Source organism: Mytilus galloprovincialis, chromosome 2 (genome assembly GCF_965363235.1).
Source record: "Mytilus galloprovincialis chromosome 2, xbMytGall1.hap1.1, whole genome shotgun sequence".
Lineage (NCBI taxonomy): Eukaryota > Metazoa > Mollusca > Bivalvia > Mytilida > Mytilidae > Mytilus > Mytilus galloprovincialis.
The window spans coordinates 35,040,749-35,061,296 of record NC_134839.1 but is presented as its reverse complement, the minus strand read 5'-3'; the positions used below and the strand labels follow the sequence as shown (position 1 = coordinate 35,061,296).

General features: G+C 32.9%; 2 protein-coding genes across 4 annotated transcripts in view; both read left to right on the top strand.

Annotated features, from left to right (window-relative positions):
* The window catches only part of LOC143063468 (uncharacterized), a 28,326-nt gene extending 21,530 nt beyond the window's left edge, over positions 1 to 6,796 (top strand). For 2 of the 3 annotated variants that reach the window (XM_076235638.1, XM_076235639.1), the window contains exon 2: positions 4,454 to 6,796. In XM_076235638.1, the coding sequence (XP_076091753.1) occupies positions 4,551 to 6,488 (1,938 nt within the window). In that variant the 5' untranslated portion in view covers positions 4,454 to 4,550 and the 3' untranslated portion in view covers positions 6,489 to 6,796. The remainder of the gene's footprint in view (positions 1 to 4,453) is intronic. The other variant, XM_076235640.1, reaches the window with a different exon arrangement.
* Positions 6,797 to 8,246: 1,450 nt separating this feature from the next.
* LOC143063465 (toll-like receptor 7) lies at positions 8,247 to 16,952 on the top strand. Its single transcript, XM_076235637.1, has 2 exons — positions 8,247 to 8,363; positions 13,770 to 16,952. Exons 1-2 carry the CDS (start codon positions 8,340 to 8,342, stop codon positions 15,867 to 15,869), a joined length of 2,124 nt encoding a protein of 707 aa, XP_076091752.1. The 5' UTR covers positions 8,247 to 8,339; the 3' UTR covers positions 15,870 to 16,952.
* The last annotated feature ends 3,596 nt before the right edge of the window (positions 16,953 to 20,548 follow it).

The following is a 20,548-nucleotide window of genomic DNA, read 5'->3' as shown; positions in this document are numbered from 1 at the left end:
CAGATTGTGAGCTTACGTGAACGATAACCCCATGTTTTTATTTGATTTTTCTATTTAGTATATGATAAAAGTTCATCTATAGAAAAACAAGCAAAATCCTACATGTATATTTAAAAAATAATGGATTAATACCCTCCAGTCCCCTTAACGACAAAAAAAATAAATAGAACATTACGTTTAAGTATCACCTACAGTATTTTACAACCTCCATTGGTGATACATTATATGTATTTCTGCTGTTGTTTTATATAAGTTATTGTCCTGAATAAACATCTTTATGCGTTTTTGCGTTTTTGCGTTTCAGTTTTTATTGTGAAATTTCTTCAATCAGCCAAGACAAACTTTAAATTTCGCCTTAACGATGTTTTCGCGAGAAATCCATGTATTATTATCGAATTACTACATTTAATCATTGTCTAGTGCCCTAAAATGAGATTTTCCGAGACGCTGGGTTTGAAATGGGATACCCTATTTAATTTAAACAATATTTGCAATCTTTTCAAAAAGATGCAGATGGGAATTTTCGTTCCTTATGAAAGTGTTCGCAAGGAGTTAAATTATAAACTCCTTATAGGATTATCAAAAAGCAACTATTAAGGACCCCCTTGGAATAAAGATCTTCCAAGACAACGTGTTCGAGAGTTTGAGTTTAATACATGACTTTTTAAAACTTAATGGACAGAGCAGGATTATCTTACTCTTCCAGTTAACCATACATCATCACAGTTGCATTGGTTCTTGTTGCTCAGATTTTAAATTTCAATGATTTCGTCCGAGACCACAATTGTCGTCCCTTGATTTTCGTTATTAGTCCCTAGTGATAACAGTGGGTTACTTGCCAATATTTTTTATACCCCTTCCAAATTTATTTCTCCTTGTTTAATGCCTCACATTGTAAGTAAGGGGGAGGGGGGTGAAATTACACTGTAAAAAAATTTGGGTTCAGAATTTTACAGGAAAGTAGTGATTTGGTCCAGCTGAAAAAGGTTAAAAATTAGCACTTCGGAAGCTGTCAAAAGATTTCAAGACACCCTAAACACAAAATTGTCCATATTTTGAGTTAGACGCGATGAAGTTTCCTATAATTTTGATATAATTTGTCCCAAAATTAGTACAACACACTGTAAAAGTTTCATTGAGAAAGCGCAGGTGGGATTTTTAAAATTTTCATTTATGTTCTAAAAGAAATGCACTACGAATTAATTGTGTTCTCGGACCATTTGTTTTGTGGACTATTGTGTATCTTGTTGTTTTTCATTCAGCTGCGGCTTAGTTGGTTTGTTTCAACCCTTTTTAGTGTGATTATCCTTTGGTACACTTTGCCTCTCTCTTATATATGATATCGCAATAATTATATATATGTAAGCGTTCATATACATTTATATGGATACAATATTGAATTAAAATAGATATAATAATTGGATGAGTGAAAAAAAGAAAATGAAGTAATAATTGTACGTGTGAGGAGTTGGCATTCTTATAAAAAAGAAGATGTGGTTTTATTGCAAATGAGACAACTATCCACAAAAGACCAAAATGACACAGACATTAACAGCATTAGGTCACCGTGCGGCCTTCAACAATGAGGAAAGCCCATACAGCATAGTCAGCTATAAAAGGCCCCGATAAGACAATGTAAAACAATTCAAACGAGAAAACTAACGGCCTTGTTTATGTCAAAAAAATAAATGAAAAAACAAATATGTAACACATAAACAAACGACAACCACTGAATATACAGGCTCCTGACTTGGTACAGGCACATACATAAATAATGTGGCGAGGTTAAAGTCTTTTACACTAGAAATATTTTAGATCTTGTTATATAGACTAATTCTTATTCATTCTGGTCGTAAGTTAGTCTGTCATCCTCAAACGTGTGAGCAATGGTGTACGTACACCAATTTGTAGAATACATGGGATATTCAAAGACTTAAACGAACGTTAAGTCTCAGAGGCATGACTTTTTATTAGTTGTTAGTGGCTTTGAAATAGCTGTCAGATAACTGCGAGTACTCTCAGATCTGTTCATTGTGACTTTTTGTGTCGGGATGTATAAGTACCCGGCCACGTCCACTTGTATTTGTGTCTATCTGATGAGTTAAGCCTTTTTCAACTGATTTTTATAGTTCGTTCTTATGTTGTACTGTTATACCACTGTCCCAGGTTAGGGGGAGGGTTGGGATCCCGCTAATATGTTTAACTCCGGCACATTATTTAAATCTGTGCCTGTCCCAAGTCAGGAGCCTGTAATTCAGTGGTTGTCGTTTGTTTATGTGTTACATATTTGTTTTCGTTCATTTTTTGACTTAAATAAGGCCGTTAGTTTTCTCGTTTGAATTGTTTTACATTGTCTTGTCGGAGCCTTTATAGCTGACTATGCGGTATGGGCTTTGCTCATTGTTGAAGGTCGTACGGTGACCTATAGTTGTTAATGTTTGTGTCATTTTGGTCTTTTGTGGATAGTTGTCTCATTGGCAATCATACCACATCTTCTTTTTTATATGCTCGAAACTTTAGAATAGTTTAGAAATTTATCAAATCAAATAATCCTTGAGTGATGGTTTCGTTATTGAAATTCTAAATTGATGTTTAACCGCGCTAAATATTATATATGATAATCATACGAATAAGTCAGGAACGGAGTTTCAATCTGTAATTCAATAGTTGTTGTTTGTTTCTGTATTTGTTTGTCGTATAGTGTTTTGTAAACCAATGGTTTTCTCGTTTGAATAGTTTTATCATTATGTTAAATGGTGTCGGCGTTTGCTGCATGTGGAAGTGCACACATTTACGACATGTTATTGCTTAAACGCACAGTTTCTTCTTCCCGCTAATAATATATAGTCACCATTTGCACTTATATGCGAATGGCCGATTGACAGTCGCTCCAAAATATTTTGCAACATTTCAGTTAAAAAAAAACTTTTTTAAGTCTGGTAATATTTTCGTCATATTTCCAACAACTTTATTTTTCTTAAACATTACAAATATTACAAATATAACAAACAAACAAACTTCATTTTTGGAACACTATCACAAAGTTTACGTAAAATATGTGTAGCTATTTATTTAGATAAACTGTATTAATCCATACATTTCGGAATTATTTAGCAACTATATCCAAATGACGAGGAAGTTCGAGGTTATTCAAGTAATAAGATTAAGGAAACTTTGGTTAACACAACAGCATTTTCAACAAAGTAGTTTATTTTTGTTTGACAAACTCGAAAAGAGGGGGAAAAGTAATAAAATGGTTACTTTATAAGCATTTACTTAATTTCTATCACGAAATAAATGCGTTTAATATTTTAGATACAGATACAATATAGTGCATTCGTAAATGTAAAACACTTTTTAATAGAAAATTTAAAAGAGATACATCAACAGTGTTTATTTAAGAATTGCTCAAGTCTGTAGGGCTTATTCCCGATTGTCCCACTTTTTTTAAAATTAAGAGCTCATATTGTCCCACATGAAAAGTTCTGACTGGTCCACATTATTTTATGAGGCGAAATGTTCTTATCCCTTGTTAGATTGTCTCTATGGTTTTGTTTCAGATATATAAGCCAAAATCTACATTTTATGCGATGCTCTTCTTTTAGACATTGTGGCCATCTTAATTATTGGGCGGGGTCATCGGATACTTTTTTGAAACTAAATACCCTAAGGATGATTTTGGCCATGTTTGCTTTAATTTTGCCAGTAGTTTCAGAAGAGAAGATTTTTGTAAAAATTAATGACGACGACGAATAATGAGAAAATGAGAAAAGCTCACTTAGTCCTATGGTCCAGGTGAGCTAAAAAGCAAAACAGACAAAAAGCAACGGACAAAAAGCAAAAGTTTCGGACAAAAAGCAAAATAATCGGACAAAAGGCAAAACGGACAAAAAGCAACGGACAAAAAGCAAAAGTTTCGGACAAAAAGCAAAATAATCGGACAAAAGGCAAAACGGACAAAAAGCAACGGACAAAAAGCAAAAGTTTCGGACAAAAAGCAAAATTATCGGACAAAAAGCAAAAGCGGACAAAAAGCGAATTGCGGACAAAAAGCACCGTATCATATGGTCATCAATAGTCTAACGATACGTTATGGATAAACTTTACAACATTTTAAAACTTTGATCTTTATTCAATATTTAAAGATAAAAAAAAAAACATTAAAAAATTGAAATGAAGCATGAATTGTATCAATTCATTTATTGATTTGTTTTCTTTAAATGTGGGAATGAGAATTAGTATACCATGAAATATTGCAGAAATATTTATGTCTGTCGAAGTTGGGAGATCACATATACTAAATATATACTAGTAAACAAATGACTTATTTAGTTTTCTTACTAATAAAATACATATATATAATACAATATTCGTATAGTGTAGTTAAAAGTCCATAATTGATAAATATCCATACAGTAACGAATTAAACCTAATAGTTCACGTTTATTTGTAGGTAAGATCAGTAAAACCTCATTTGTATACAGACCTGCTTCTGTTTTATAGACACAGAAAAGGGAATAAGTCGGATTATAATTATCATCATTGAAGTAATGGATGAGAAACAATGCAAATGTGCAAAATGTGGAAAAGCATTCACCAGAAAAAGTAGCCTTCAAATACATATGAGAATACACAATGTCGATAAACCTTACAAATGTGACATTTGCGGTAGGAGTTTTGGACAATCTGGTACCCTCCAGACACATATCAGACTACATACGGGTGACAAACCGTACAAGTGTAATGTATGCGGTAAATGTTTTACCACCAGCAGTCATGTAAGGAAACACAAGATAACGCATGTCGGTGATAAACCTCATCAATGTAGTATATGTTTGAAAAGATTTAGTCACAAAAGCTACATTGATAGGCACATGAGAGTGCATACAGGTGAGAAGCCTTATAAATGTGATATATGTATGAAAATGTTCACAAATAAAACCAGCCTGAACTACCACATGACTTCACACACACGTGAACACCTCCATACGTCATGTGATATATGTAGTAAAGAGGTTCGATCTAAACGGTTTAAACTGCACATGAGAACACATACAGGGGAAAAGCCTTATAAATGCGACATCTGTGATAAAGAGTTTAGTGAGAGTAGTACCCTACAGAAACACATGAGAACACATACTGGAGAGAAACCGTACACGTGTAATGTGTGTGATAAATCTTTTAGCCAGTCTGGTGGTTTAACATCACACATGAGAACACATACTGGGAACAAACCTTTCAAATGTACTATGTGCAGTAAATATTTTAGAACCGGTAGTGGATTACAATGTCACAAGAGAACACACACTGGAGATAAACCTTATAAGTGTGATATATGTTGGAAAAGGTTCACTCGATTGGGATATATAAAGATACACAAGAGATTACACACTAACGAAAAACCTTATACATGTGATTTATGTTTCAAAGAGTTTAATGAAAGTTATTCCTTAAAGATACACATGAGAATACACACAGGTGATAAGCCATATAAATGTGATGTGTGTGGTAAAAGGTTTAAGCATGGCGGGAGTTTACGGGAACATGATAAAATACATAGTGGTGACAAGCCTTATAAATGTGATGTATGTGGTAAATTATTTAGTCGACAAAGAGGTTTACAAATACATATCAGAATACACAGCGGCGACAAGCCACATAAATGTGATGTGTGTGGTCAAAATTTTAATCAAATTGGTCATCTACAAGTACATACGAGGCAGCATACCAATGAAAAACCTTTTAAATGTAATAGTTGTGGTGAAGGATTTAAACAGAATGAAGGTCTTTTGAGACATCAGCGAAAACATACTGGAGAGAAGCCCCATACTTGTGACGTCTGTGGCAAAACATTTGGTGTACACAGCGACTTGACAAAACACTACAGAATACATACTGGCAATAAACAGTTTAAGTGCAACATGTGTAGTAAACAATTCTATTATAGCGGTGATCTTAAAAAACATATGAGAATACACACTGGGGAAAAACCCTACAAATGTCATGTATGTGACAAAAGCTTCAGTCGAAGTAGTGATTTAAAGACACACTTGAGAACCCATACGGGTGAAAAACCGCATAAATGTGATGTCTGTGATAAACGATTCACGACGAAGTCACATTTAACGAGCCACACCAAACTGCATACAGGAGAAAGGCCTTATAAATGTGAAATATGTGGTAAAGATTTTAGTCACAATAGCCAAGTCAAAGAACACATGAGAACCCATACCGATGATAAACCATACAAGTGTAACATATGTGGTAAAGCGTTTGCTCGAAAAGGTTACTTAAAAAAACACATGCAAACCCACACTGATAGTAAATCTTACACATGTCATTTGTGTAGTAAAACATTCACTAAAAATGGAAACTTATTGAACCACGTGAGGAACCATAACAAAGAAACCCGTTCTGTGTGTGAAGTATGTGGGGAAGAGTTTATCGAAAAAAGAAAGTTTGAACAACACTTGAGAAAACATACGTAAACACTGCTTATTTATGTGACGTGAGTAGAGAAACATACGTAAATACTGCTTATTTATGTGACGTGAGTAGAGAAACATACGTAAACACTGCTTATTTATGTGATGTGAGTAGAGAAACATACGTAAATACCGCTAATGTATGTGATGTCAGTAGAGAAAACATACGACAACACTGCTAATTGATGTGATGTGAGAGGAAGAAAACATACATAAATACTGCTTATTTTATTTAAAAACTAATTGTATAACGTGTACCTAATATCTTGTCGTAAATAATATATTTACTGAATAAAAAATGACGTGCTTCTTTCGCTTTGTGAATAAATCCATGCTCTAAATCCAAACATGCGCATATTGACTACTGCAGAATAATGAATTTTATCAAATTGGCATGTATTTAATATATTTCATTAACTTAAAACACTTCACAACTCTAAAATGATGCACATGTTGTTACTAATTCATTTATCATGACTGTAATGTGTTGCAATTCGAAATTGATATATTTGACCTAGATACGACAACCGTTCAAGCTGGCTGTTCGAAACTCCTCCCTCCGAAAATTCACATTGCCAGTCGTTTGCTTGTGTACAAAAATAAAAAGGAGGTTTATGGAAGAGCCTGTACAAACGCTGTACACTACTACACATCGGACATAGACATTACCTAAAATTGTCCTAATCAGAATCGAAATAATTGATGCAAGCTATACTTTATTGTAGTTTTAACATGGGAAGGCATTTTATTCGTGTTATTTTAGCCCTCACTATCGCTTGGGCAAAAATAATCACGAATATAATGCCTACCTATGTTAAAACAATAATACACTATAGCTTGCACCAATTATTTCTTAAGTATCTACCAGGCCTTTAATAAGTTTTATCAGTGCTCTCATTTTACCTTCATATGTTGATGATGTTTTACGACAACAAAACATATTTGTGACAGCTAGATTCATGCTAAAAGTAACATACATCTTCTGCTGCTATGAGTAGAAACAGTCTATTAAAAGATAAGGTGGAACTGGTGAATAGTCGGTAAACAAGTATAATGATCCTCGATCGCGGTCTTCACACGTTTTGCTTTGAAATCAGTGATTAAGTGCGTCAGCAGTGATTGTTTTAGTGCCAGTTTACTGTTGTGTGATATAAAATTGAGAACTTATCCCATTGAATTTATAGATGGGTCGTATATTATTTCAAAAAAACAACTTTCTGATTCAAACAAATCGCAGTATCAACTTGAAAAATTTAAGGACATCATATTCGTTTCCAACAAAGCTATTTCAGATATTAATCAATAATTAAAAAAATTACTGTCATAAAGTTGTCACATGTTAAAAGACGTATATATGTAATCTATACTGGGGGGGATAGGCATGGGGAAAGGGGCAATATGTATACGTATTATCAAATATCTGCGGCGGAAGAATTGCAATGATACAAAAATTTTCCCGGTCGAAAAACGAGCTAATGCAACACCGGTCCATCGCCGGAAATGATTACATTGTATGGTTAGACAATACATTCATCAGGTTATTGGTCCTTAAGACTTAAGTAAAGAACACTCAAAATACGGAAATGTTCAATTAAAAAGTCGGAAGTCATTAAATGGTCTATTACTTTGAACATATTCTATTGTTCAAAATGGACAAACAAATTAGACACACGTTTATCAACTAAGTACCGTCATCTCCGTGATTTATCAATAGTCATTAAATACAATTATCAACAATTAAATAATATCAGATACTCATTGTACTTATTTCATCTAATAATAAATAAGGCCTTGTGAAGAACGAACATTTAGTAGTTACAAAGATTGAGTAATTACTAGGATTAGTGAATAAAAATGTACGCATTGAGAGGAATGAAGGTAAGAAATTACTAGGATAATATAAAAGGTGATAGAATAAATTATACATTTTGTTAAAGACCGTATTTTGACCTATAATGATTAACATTTACTACTTTTGACTTGGACGGAGAGTTGTCTCATTAAATTGACAGTCATACTACATCCTCTTATATCTATGTTTAACGGGTATATTAGAACATATATTCAATTTGATACTTGTTTATTCCAAATATTTCCTGTTTACAATTTCCTCAGTTGCCCAGGATGCAAACTGTGGATTCCCGTTTACATTTAAACCAACTGTCCGGGAAGCAGGAGGCAAGTGCACTGTATTACCAGAAAAAATATATGACAATGAATGAAAAAAAACATCTTTCTAGAATGTAATACAAGTAATAAATAATATAACATTATAACATAAACGAGTGCACCTATAACCAGATTCACATAACATTATAACATAATCGAGTGCATCTCTAAACCATGGATTACTGTATTCAATATAAATTAAAGAGATATAAAAGGCAGACCACATAACATCGTCACTGTTATCTCCTGCAAGGTTTGTACTTATAGTATAACATTAATTAATGTGTTCTTTGTCTAATGTATTATTCGATAAATAACAGGGTACAAATTTCGTTTCTTAGAGATTTACAAGTAAAGTTTGGTTCGATTGACCACTGCTATCTCCCAAAAGCATATTTTTTTTTTATTTTCATCATCTAAGTGACATTTCATAATGTGAAAATATCTTTGATTTTACTAATGATTAATTTGGTTGTATTGCAATCGAAAAATAAATGTTGCAAATTTTCAGTAGTATTAGCAGTTTGGCAAATATGACGTTTTTCATCTGACAATTGCATTTTTTAAAGTCTACTTTCCGTATATATTATATTGTGAATGCATTTCCATTGAAATTTTTTCATTTTATTGGTGATATTAACTTTTTTCAGATTGTCCCATACTATTTTCCAATTAATTTCGTGCCCATAAAATTCTTACCATTTAAGTTGACATTTTGGATATATATTCTTATTAATCATGTCTCGAATATTATATATCTGAGTTTTAATTCTTTAGGTTTGATTTTTTTTCCATTTCTGTCTAATATGTCCATTTCATTAGAAAGTTTCAATTCTATGTTTGTTTTTTCATTAATTTCATTATCAATTTCTAAAATTTGTAAGAAGTCGATTGGTATTGAACTTTTAACTTTTGAAAATTCCGATATACAGTTTCTTTTATCCACAAGTGTTTTTCAAATATAGAGCAACAACTGTAAAATTTGTTGGTTTCTTCATTCCATATGTCTTTGATATATTTTATGTTACTTTTTAGAAAAGAAGAAAAAAACGATGGTTTATTTTGAAATGAAATTTTTGAATTACCAAATAGTCTCATATTAAGTACCTCGTTCTTAGTTTTGGGATTATCTCCAATTTTTAGAAAATTAGACCATGTATAAAACATTTTCTGATAAAATAAAGGACTATTTTAAAGATTTAGTCCTTTAATATTTGAACATTTACATAAAAAAAACTGATCATTAATTATACTTGTTGTCAAATTGTCGAAGGCAATCGCATTCCAGCTTTCTAATGGTTCGTGAAGAATGCGATAAAGAGACTTTATTTGCTTAATGAATAAGTCTATACCATTCCAACCTATAATATATCAAGACAACAAACCTTTCCAACCTATGTTAGAGTAACACCCAGTTGATCTCAAATACCTTATCATCACTATTATAGACCTAATCGAGGGTTGATTAAGGGTCGATACAGTGGCGGATCCAGAACTTTTCCTAAGGGGGAGGGGGGGCTGCTGCTTCAATGATTCCCTATATAATCAACCAAATTTTTCTCACAAAAGGGGGGGCGGCCCCCCCAGCCCCCCTGGATCCGCCTATGCGATAGACTTGCTCTGGAAAATTTTTGGAAAAGAAAATTAAGGACAGTTTCCCCAGAGGGCATAAATGAAAAAACCTAGCATCAATTGTTTCTAGTAACTCAGACTTTATGTAGACGAAATGCACGTCTGGCGTTTTAAATTATAATACCGGCGTCACACATCAGCGTATAGCACCGACGTATGCCAGTTTTGGTAAATCAAAGTGCTGAATAGCACCTCTGGAAAGTTTGCAACTGTATATGTGTATTATTTCAAATAGGTCATGTAGTTTATAGACGTGTATTATTTCAAATATGTATTTAATCAAAGTTTTGATTTTTCAAACTAAACCATTGTCTCGCCAGCAATTTCCAAAATTCTCTTTTTATACCCCATTTATGGGCATTATGTTTTCTTGTCTGTCCGTCCGTCCGTCCTTCCGTCCATTCGTCTGTCTGTCCCATTCAGGTTAAAGTTTTTGGTCGAGGTAGTTTTTGATGAAGTTGAAGTCCAATCAATTTGAAACTTAGTACACACTAGAACACACCCGTGATATCTTGGGTCCGTGGCGGGTTACTCATCAATAAACTTATACACATTTTACACACACAAAATGTACACAAAATGACACGTTGGTTGAATTTACTTGCATGCAATATTTTGAACATCGTAAAAAGACAGCTGCCTGGCATTATGTTTGTTAAAGATATTGATATCATTGTGTGAAAAATCTACACGAAAATCTGTATTTTGGTGACATAAATCAATCTTTATTTAAAACCTGGTCTGTTACAGTTAATGGGTCGGATGTTTAAATCCCGGTCTTGTTAATTGGTCTATTAAGAGTTATGAATGGCAATAAAAGTATAATTTTATTGCTATATGGGGTGTTATCGGATCAAATGGGTAGGCTCTATACGGAAACAACACATGAGCAAAGAAACATAAAATATACGGAAACAACACATGAACAATGGACAATTTAGACAATGGAAATTGAAAATTGATAAAAATGGTTTCAAAAAGTGTAATATTAAGACACTATTAAAGTAATATTAATTTCATCCAAGAATGGGAAATATATTGGGATGTTAAAATATTAAGAATCTGGACCCTCATGGTATACACAAGAGTCAGGATGGAGACACAGAATATAGAATAATAGATAAGGGCAGTAGAGAGTGATGCATTGATAAAAAAGAGAGAAAAAATAATAATTGTTTAAGGATACAGACATGAAACACCCATGGGTGTTGAAACAGTAATGAATCGCAATGTACTCATATTGGTGACAAATGCTAGAAGTTTACATGCGAACAACTGCAGTTCTCCTCTGCACTTATGTAGAAAGGAACTAAACGGAATAAAATGAATAACAACTTAAGATAACCAAATGTAGTTGCATTCGCTCGTTTCAATTACTTCTTTAGAATGAGTTGTAAACAATTATAATATATGATTAAGTAATAGAAGAAAACAACCAATTGGATGATGCTGACGAATTAGGGTTTAACGTCCAGTAACAAATATCATTTGCATATGAGAACGACAACACGTTATATGTACCCTGTATTGTATTAGAAGGACACTTTTAGTCGGATTCGAGAACGTACTACTTTGAACAGACACAAAAAATTAAGGCTGATTGAAAACGTTAATAATAAAAAAATTCATGCATATCTCAGCGGCCAATCCATATCACGCTTGTATATTGAAGTGACACACCCTTCAAAAAAATGCAAAGAAAGTCAAAATAGAAATGCTCTTACTAGGATGATACTGTTTCACCGTATTGTCATTTTTTTTTACTCAAGAACATCTCATCCTTAACTTTTTCATTGGGAACATATAAAGGTAGCAAAACTACTGTCGTGGCTAAATAACTCTTAACTGACACTATTTCAATTGTCCAACCCATTAACAGACTTTATTCCCATAATTTTCACTAAAACGTGGTATTATTCACGTTATATTACAATTATGAAATATTTACTACTGTCGATTTATTTTTTTGAACCAAAGTACTATTTCGTGTCCATTAAATTATATCTAAAATTGACTTGGTACGTTTTTATACACCACAGGTGCGTTTTATCCGTTCACGTATTCGAACAACCTTGAGGCATATACAACGTACATTAAACGTGTCTATACAACGTAAGCCTGGTATCTTTGATAACTACTAGTATTTAGTACAGGACGCTTACAGTTTTAAGGAATTTATTCCTCTATTCAAACATCAATATTGAAAAAAAATCCAAGCGTATTGATTCGTGATTATTTGTATAACGATCAAGATTATGATTTCATTTTGACTACCACATATCAATATTAGAGTCATTTTACATCTTACTGATGAAGGATTAGTTATCCGATTTTTTTCTGATGATTTTCTTGTGATGATGTATCCTTTAAGACTTGTCATATCTTCAGTATATCTGTGATGAGGGTCAAGCGGGTCGCAGCAGTCCATTCCATTATTCAAAATAAGCTAGTTGTTAATGTTCACGCGTATCTCCTCTAGTATCGATGCGGAACATATTTACTATATACCTCTGTTCCTCTTTTGATAAGCTTTCGAATGAGGTATAAGATATGTCTGTCATGAGGGGCTGAAGGGTCGCAGTAGTCCATTCAACTATTCAAAACATCCATTTGACTATTTCTTCTATGAACAAAACGCATATTTTGGCATTTATGTCCTCACCAACCCTTCTAATGGTCAATGCGACACAATTGACAAGTTATATCTTTAACCAGGGGATGAAGAATAGCAACAGTACTGTAAAAAAAAAGACAATGCATATTCTTTTTAATCTCTATATTTATGTTTTGGCATTCAGTTCGTCCATACATTAAACCAAGGAATTTCTGTTTATAATAGTTAGGGAAACCCTGTAGTTTATCAACCGAAACTAAATAAATTAATAAAGATAAAAAATACAGAGTGTTTTGATTTTTTATCCTGATACTAATGTGAAAATTGTTAGATAACACCAAATTGACGAATTCAGAAATACGGGATTAAGTGTCAAAGTCCATTTTTTTATATCATTGTTTACTTTTCATTTTGAATAATGAAATATACATGGTAAACTATTTCAGGATTCAATACTCATCACTTTACGTTGAAAATTGAAAAATGAATAACGGACGTACTTCAGCGCGGTCAAATGTGAACTCCTGACTATCCTACTGCCTTTCGGTACTTATATTTTGACAATGAACAAGGCATATCTTCTAGTATCTTTCGCCTTGCTTATAAAACACTAAACTGCCGATATGAAATGATCCAGTCCTACGCTCTAATGTAACAGCTTCAATAGAACGATGAAAGATTGAGAACTAATCTGGAATCACCAAACTCCTTTTAAACAGTAAATTATTAGAACTATTAACATTATTAAACAAATAGTAGCTACGAACTATCATGTGGACTATGCATGCTGTACCTTAAGCACGTAAGTGTTTAGAGAAATCTTCACTATTAAACAAAACAAAACTTACATATGTCTTGCTTAATTTCAGCGATTTTTCAGCAGTCTCTTTGTTTTGATGATAGCTAGCTGTGCCATTGGATTGGATTGTCCACTGTTCATATGTTATTGCAAACCTAGAAATACAGCACGTTGTTTGAACCATGGAACAAATCTGACTTACATTCCACGTCTTCCAAAGGATGTTAAAATCCTAACATTCGTCAACAATTACCTCCCGAACATTACAAGACAGACATTTAAAAACTTATCAGCCGAATATATCACTCAACTAAACCTATCACGAAATCATATCCGAACAATTTCTAGGGATGCTTTTGTTGATTTCAAATCATTCTATGTTTTAGATCTAAGTTCAAATATGGGAATTGTTCTAGATACTTTAGATAAGGCATTTGTAAATGTGAACTTTATACAACAAGGGTCGCTTTATTTAAGCAATGTAACCACCAGAAGAGGCTTCCAGACAGATATTTTCAATACCTTAGATCATGGGAAAATAAACAAAATTGTTCTACAAAATAATAATCTTTTACGAATTGACGGATCTTCTTATCGGAATTTAAAGTATCTGAATACATTAGATGTCTCGAACAATAATATAGTATACGGAAACTTATCTGGATTAATTAAGCTTACTCGACTTACAATAAGTAACAATAACTTGCACACTGTTCCAAGCTTTTGTGCATCGAATGGGTCGTCTCTCGTCCCAAATTTAAGAAAACTAAACATGAACAATAATAGAATAAAAGTCCTGAAATCCAAAGACTTTCATTGCGTAAAGCGACTAGACACTTTAAATATGTTAAATAATCCATTTCGAGAAATCCAGGACAACGTCTTCTCTTCCTTAAGAAAATTACATAGATTACGTCTCCTGCCTATTGTAAATAGTCTAAAACGTATACAAAGTTATGCCTTTAATATGTCAAATGTTAACTCAATAAATTTAGCTGATGCACATTTTAAATTTACGACCAATAGTTTTAATGCCGATACCATATTTCGTTTTTGTCCTCGTTTGTATGCATTGATTTTGTCGTACAATACTATACCTTCGAATTCCGAAACAGCGATAAAGATGTTTGGGTCTCTTCGTCATCTGAAACAACTAACACTGCAATCTGTTGGATGGGTAGTTATACCACAAAACTTGTTCCATCGGCTAACAAGCTTGAAAAAACTCGAGCTAGAGAGCAATAATTTATTTTCATTATCTTTTAACAATCCGTTTCTTAGGGTAAAGAGCTTAGTACATCTTGGAGTTGGAGGAAACAAACTAAACACTTTCAATAAGTCGTCATTGCCAGAAAATATTTACAAAAACTTGAAGACTTTAAATTTAGCACGAAATCCGTTCACCTGCAATTGTAATTTAATGTGGTTTGTCCATTGGTTAAACGTTACAAACATAGAAATTCGAGAGTATCCATCGAGATATTTTTGTGTCACACCCGGTGTGTGGAAAGGGAAACAACTCAATACATTTAGCCAAGACTGTTCAAATAAAAGAGTAAATATAACACTGATTGTACTGTTGTGTGTTACTGGTGGCGTGATACTTATAACAGCCACGATAGTTATATTCAAAATACGATGGCATATTCGGTATTGGATATATCTTGTGCGCGCGAGGCGTAGAGATTATTGCAGAATAGATGTCGATGAATATGCGTATGATGGATTTGTAGTGTACTGTGATACTGATAGAGAATGGGTTCATCAAAAGTTAGTCCCCTTTCTCGAAGTTGAACATGGATACAAATTATGTATTCATTACAGAGATTTTCATGTCGGCAAATTGATAGTGGATAATATTTTAGAAAATATGGAGGAAAGTAGGAAAATAATTCTGGTTATGTCAAATGGTTTCTGTAAAAGCAAGTGGTGTCAGTTTGAAGTTCTATTGGCGAATGACAGATGTTTAAACAATGGTAGTGAAACTTTAGCAACAGTGTTATTAGAAGATGTAAATAGTCGGTACTTTACAAATGTACTTAAACTCATTCTGACGTCTACAACTTATGCTGTGTGGACTGATGATGAAATCGGACAACGGTTATTTTGGAACCAGATTCTTAGTTCTTTTAAAAGAGATATAGTCTATAATAGAGATGAGATACAATGAGGATAAACATGATGAGATAAGATGTCAATAGAGAACCCATTATTGGCAGAATCAGTATAATGATTAGCACAATACACCTATACGACACAGAGAGAAGCCAGCTCAAATGTGGAGTATAAAATGAGTTGATAATCCTAAGTGTTTGTTGACGTGCATCAGAAGCAACGTTACATCGATTATTAAAACTTTCAGAGTTGTCACATTTTCAATCATACCCCATAATTTCTTTTTATATTTTGTGAGTCAATTTCAACTCGTGGCTGATGCAATCGAAAACATTCTATAGGTATCTAAATGAAAAGGACGCTTTAACAAATGAAATAGATATGAATAGCTATGCCGTTTATAATATAAAAATACACTAAAGTTCAAATATTGGTAAAGTCCTCCTTGTTGCTGTTGCACATAAACAATTATTTAAAAAAATTGTAGAATTCCACTTTATTATCAAAATCAGTCTGTTCCTATTGTATCAAACAGTTACAACAAAACCATTGCAGTATTTAACATAAAGCAAACTTTACAGGACCTTGATTTATAACAAAACCTGAATAAAACTCTGACATATGCCTGTTCCCATTCACCTTATATTAACAGCCCATCTGTCAATGTTATTAATAGTAATCTAAACATAGTTCAACATGAACATCTCCGAAAGTCGATATATCATGGTCCTAAGTTTAGTGAACCCCAACACATCAATTGGAACAATATCTTCAAAATAGTTATGGATTCCATTTAGGACTAGTATGCCGTAGAATGGACTAATCGAGAAGAAGTAAAACTGGATAATTTGTCAGAATTGGTCAAAACAATCGGGTCTCTGCTAAAACGTCGAATTCATAAGTTGAAAAACTGTGTGAATAATCGACCAAATACCATTTTCAGAAATAAATGTCTATAATCTCTTCACGAAAGAAATGTTGTTGTTTCTGCGTAAAAAGCTTCAAATAATATTGTCTTTTTATATGATTCGTACTATTACGGGTGTCTTGTAAAAGAATAAGGAACATTACATAGCAAATCAGAGGAATTACCTTGTTTGTATTGGATACCTAGGTTTCACAAATTCCCTACAATCAACAGTACATTGCCGGCTCATCTACGCGAAGAAGGAATTGTCCATTAACATTCTGTCCGCAGTGAAAGAGATGAAACTGTTTACTCGCGTAGTGGTATTAACCATATGTGGAATTTTTAAAAACTTTAAAAATGAACCAGGGGTATGTCAAAGAATGTCTCTTCCTTTTTCTAAAAAAAGTTCATTGAAAGGTACCAAGACCTTGTTGATAAATATTCCGTATCAACTTCACAAATAATACATGATGGTCTTGATCTATAGATTCTGCGTACTGATGTTGTTTATCATCTTAACAACGTGTTGTATTGTTCTTTCATTTGTCTTTGTTCTATTACTAATATCACTTTTACTGTTGGATTGTTTTATGTGATATCCGCATAACGTGGCTCGGTACTTAAACATTGTATTATCTTTCATATTTTGCTGGTGTGTTTTGTATATGCGACTTTTTGTGTTTCTTTTGGTTCTTATAACGTTACTCGGTACTTTAAAGGATCCCTTCAATATGATATTGTTCCATTATGTGTCATTATGATATATTTCTATTATGAATTAGAAAATACGTTGAACCACAAACGTCAAAATTATTCAATTGGATAGTGGTATGAACTATTTGTAGATTCTTATAAATTCTATATAACTTTTGGTCTATTCTAAATCTCGGTCTACTTCTGAAATTAATTCTTACATACTTGGATTTTTTAACCCTGTATGCTAACATTGCCCATGTGAAATTTTTAAATTGTTTGTATATACATTGAACGACAAATTTATGTGACGTATACAATTTTCTGACGCCATACACGAGAATCAATGAATGTGTTTGTAGATAGATGTTTTTTGTGTTCTGTTAAATTGTACATTTTAAAATTGTTACACGGTGATGACTGCTCTGTACCCATATTTTGAGTATTTTATTAAATTATGTCTGTTTAATTCACGCATCATTGAAAATACATTTGTATAACGGAATTTGATGAGACTGTCATCAAAGTGAGAGGTTTAGCGCATTAAAACCAGGTTTAATCCACCATTTTCTACGTTTGAAAATGTCTGTACCAAGTCAGGAATATGACAGTTCTTGTCCATTCGTTTTTTATGTGTTTTGTCATTTGATTTTGACATGTGATTATGGACTTTCCGATTGCATTTTCCTTTGAGTTCAGTATTTTTTTTATTTTACTTTTCACTCGATTTATGAGTTTTAAGTGTGAGGCAAAGGGTTAAGATGTATGAGCCGTATATATTAACCTATATGGAAAAGTTACGCTTGGTTCTTACAGTGTGAAACTAGGCTACTAGGTCATACATGAAGGAATGGGGAATAAACTCATCATAGATACCAGGATTAAATTTTGTATTTACGATAGGCACATGTTTCGTCTACAAAATACTCATCAGTGACGCTCGAATCCCCAAACATAAAAAAGGCCAAATAAAGTACGAAGTTGAAGAGCATTGAGGACCAAACTTCCTACAAGTTTTGCCAGAGTAATCTGTTCCTGAGGTAGAAGCCCTGAGTATTTCAAAAATTCAAAAGTTTAGTAAACATGCATCAACCTGAAAAAATGGAAAATACGTCGGTTCTTTTCAACTCAATATCTGTAATATGACAACATATTCTTTTTTCTAAATATTATATAGTAGATAGCCTATTTATAAACATCAATGCCAGTGATGCAATGATAATTGAGGGGTAAGAGTCAGTTTCATAAAATCATAAAGTCAGTCGATAAAATCACTTTCCAATTATACAATGGAGTATGTGCTCCATCTGACAATATTGGAGTTTTAGGTATCTCATGTTCTTCAACTTTAACTTAATTGCCTATAACATTGTTTCTTCTGGTGTCTGTAGACAACACTCGCGACTGGCATCCACAACTGTAAGCCTTGTATCATTGATAAGTGTAACAAATATTTATTGATAGCTATTATCATTTTGAAAATATTTTATTTATAAGATGTCGCTTTGCTATAAACGAAAATTAAACACAATGGCATAGCAAGGATGATAATTCACATAATATATTAATTGAAAAAAAAATGTTTGTATGAATAAGTCTTAAGTACTGAGTATTGCAGCCTGCGTTTTTATAAGATAATACAGCTAGAGAACTTGGCAAACCGCAAGTCCTTCTTGGCCTTATTCGATATGATAACGAATAACAAATCTGCGGACTTGTTTTGTTTGTATTGGATTCCAAGTTTGATAAAGCTTTTACATGCAATTATAGTTTACCGGCTCCAACCTAAATTTAAACACTGTTGGAATTATCTATATGTTGATTGTTTATAACTCAAAAGAGCATCTCAGTCATTTTAGATCCTCTAAACCACAATATCACATAAAAAGTTAAAAAGCCGTCTTAAAGAAACAATCAGCAATACTTTCTTCTATAATAATGGTACGATCTGGTACAAAAGACAAGGAACGATAAGCCTCCGTTTTGGCCCCCCTATTTTCTCATTTTTCAAATTTTGTTTTTGAAAGCTGCTAATCACGTTGAAATATTCCCTTAGGTTTGAAGTTTTTTTGGATAAACTTCAAGGCCATTAACTTCAGAAAGATAGGTGAGGTGAGGGGGTTAAAGGGCATCAAAAACACCAAAAGAAGAATAAATTACGATTTTTGGCCAATGTTTCTTAAAATTTAATAGTGTGCGCCTACGTGACCATGAGATAATTATGGCTATTTAGATACCAAAAACAGTGCTAATGACATTAGAATAAAAACAAATCCAGGATCACGTTGGCGCAGGCACTACAAAACTAAAAATTCGTTGTACGGAACAGTTGCAAAGTGAACAATAAATACAATATTTGAATAATAACAGAAAGTTTACCCTTACCTCACCCAGATCCTAAAAAAGTGGTTTTAAAGTTTACCCAAACAAAATTCAAACCTCATGGAATATTCTAACATGATAAGTAGCTTTCCAAATCAAAATTTGATAAATAAAGGCAACAGTATATCGCTGTTCAAAACTCATAAATCGATAGAAAGAAACAAATCCGAGTTACAAACTAAAACTGAGAGAAACGCATTAGATATATGAAAACAACGACACAACATTTAAATGTAACACACTCAGAAACGAGCTAAGCATTAGACAAAATCCGATGAGAAAAACAAATACAACATCAAAACTAAATACATGAATTTGAGATAGAAAATTACTGTGACACGTCTTATAATAATGTGAATTCACACTCAAATATAAGAGGAAACAAACGACACAAAAGAAACACAATGTTAAAATGTAAAACACACAGAAACGAATTATAATATAACAATGGCAATATTCCTGACTTGGTACAGGACATTTTTTAAAAGAAAAAAATGGTGGGTTGAACCTGGTTTTGTGGCATGACAAACCTCCCGCTTTAATGGCAATGTTATAAATAAAATTAAAATGACAACACGAAATAACAGGACTACAATACAAATTTGTAGGAGAACATATTGGACAAAGAAACAGTCGAATAATAGCTAATAAAAGGCACCAGATTTAAAATTTAATACGCCAGGAGTGCGTTTCGTCCACACAAGACTAACTAGTGACGCCCAGATACAAAAGTTCGAAAGCAAACGAGT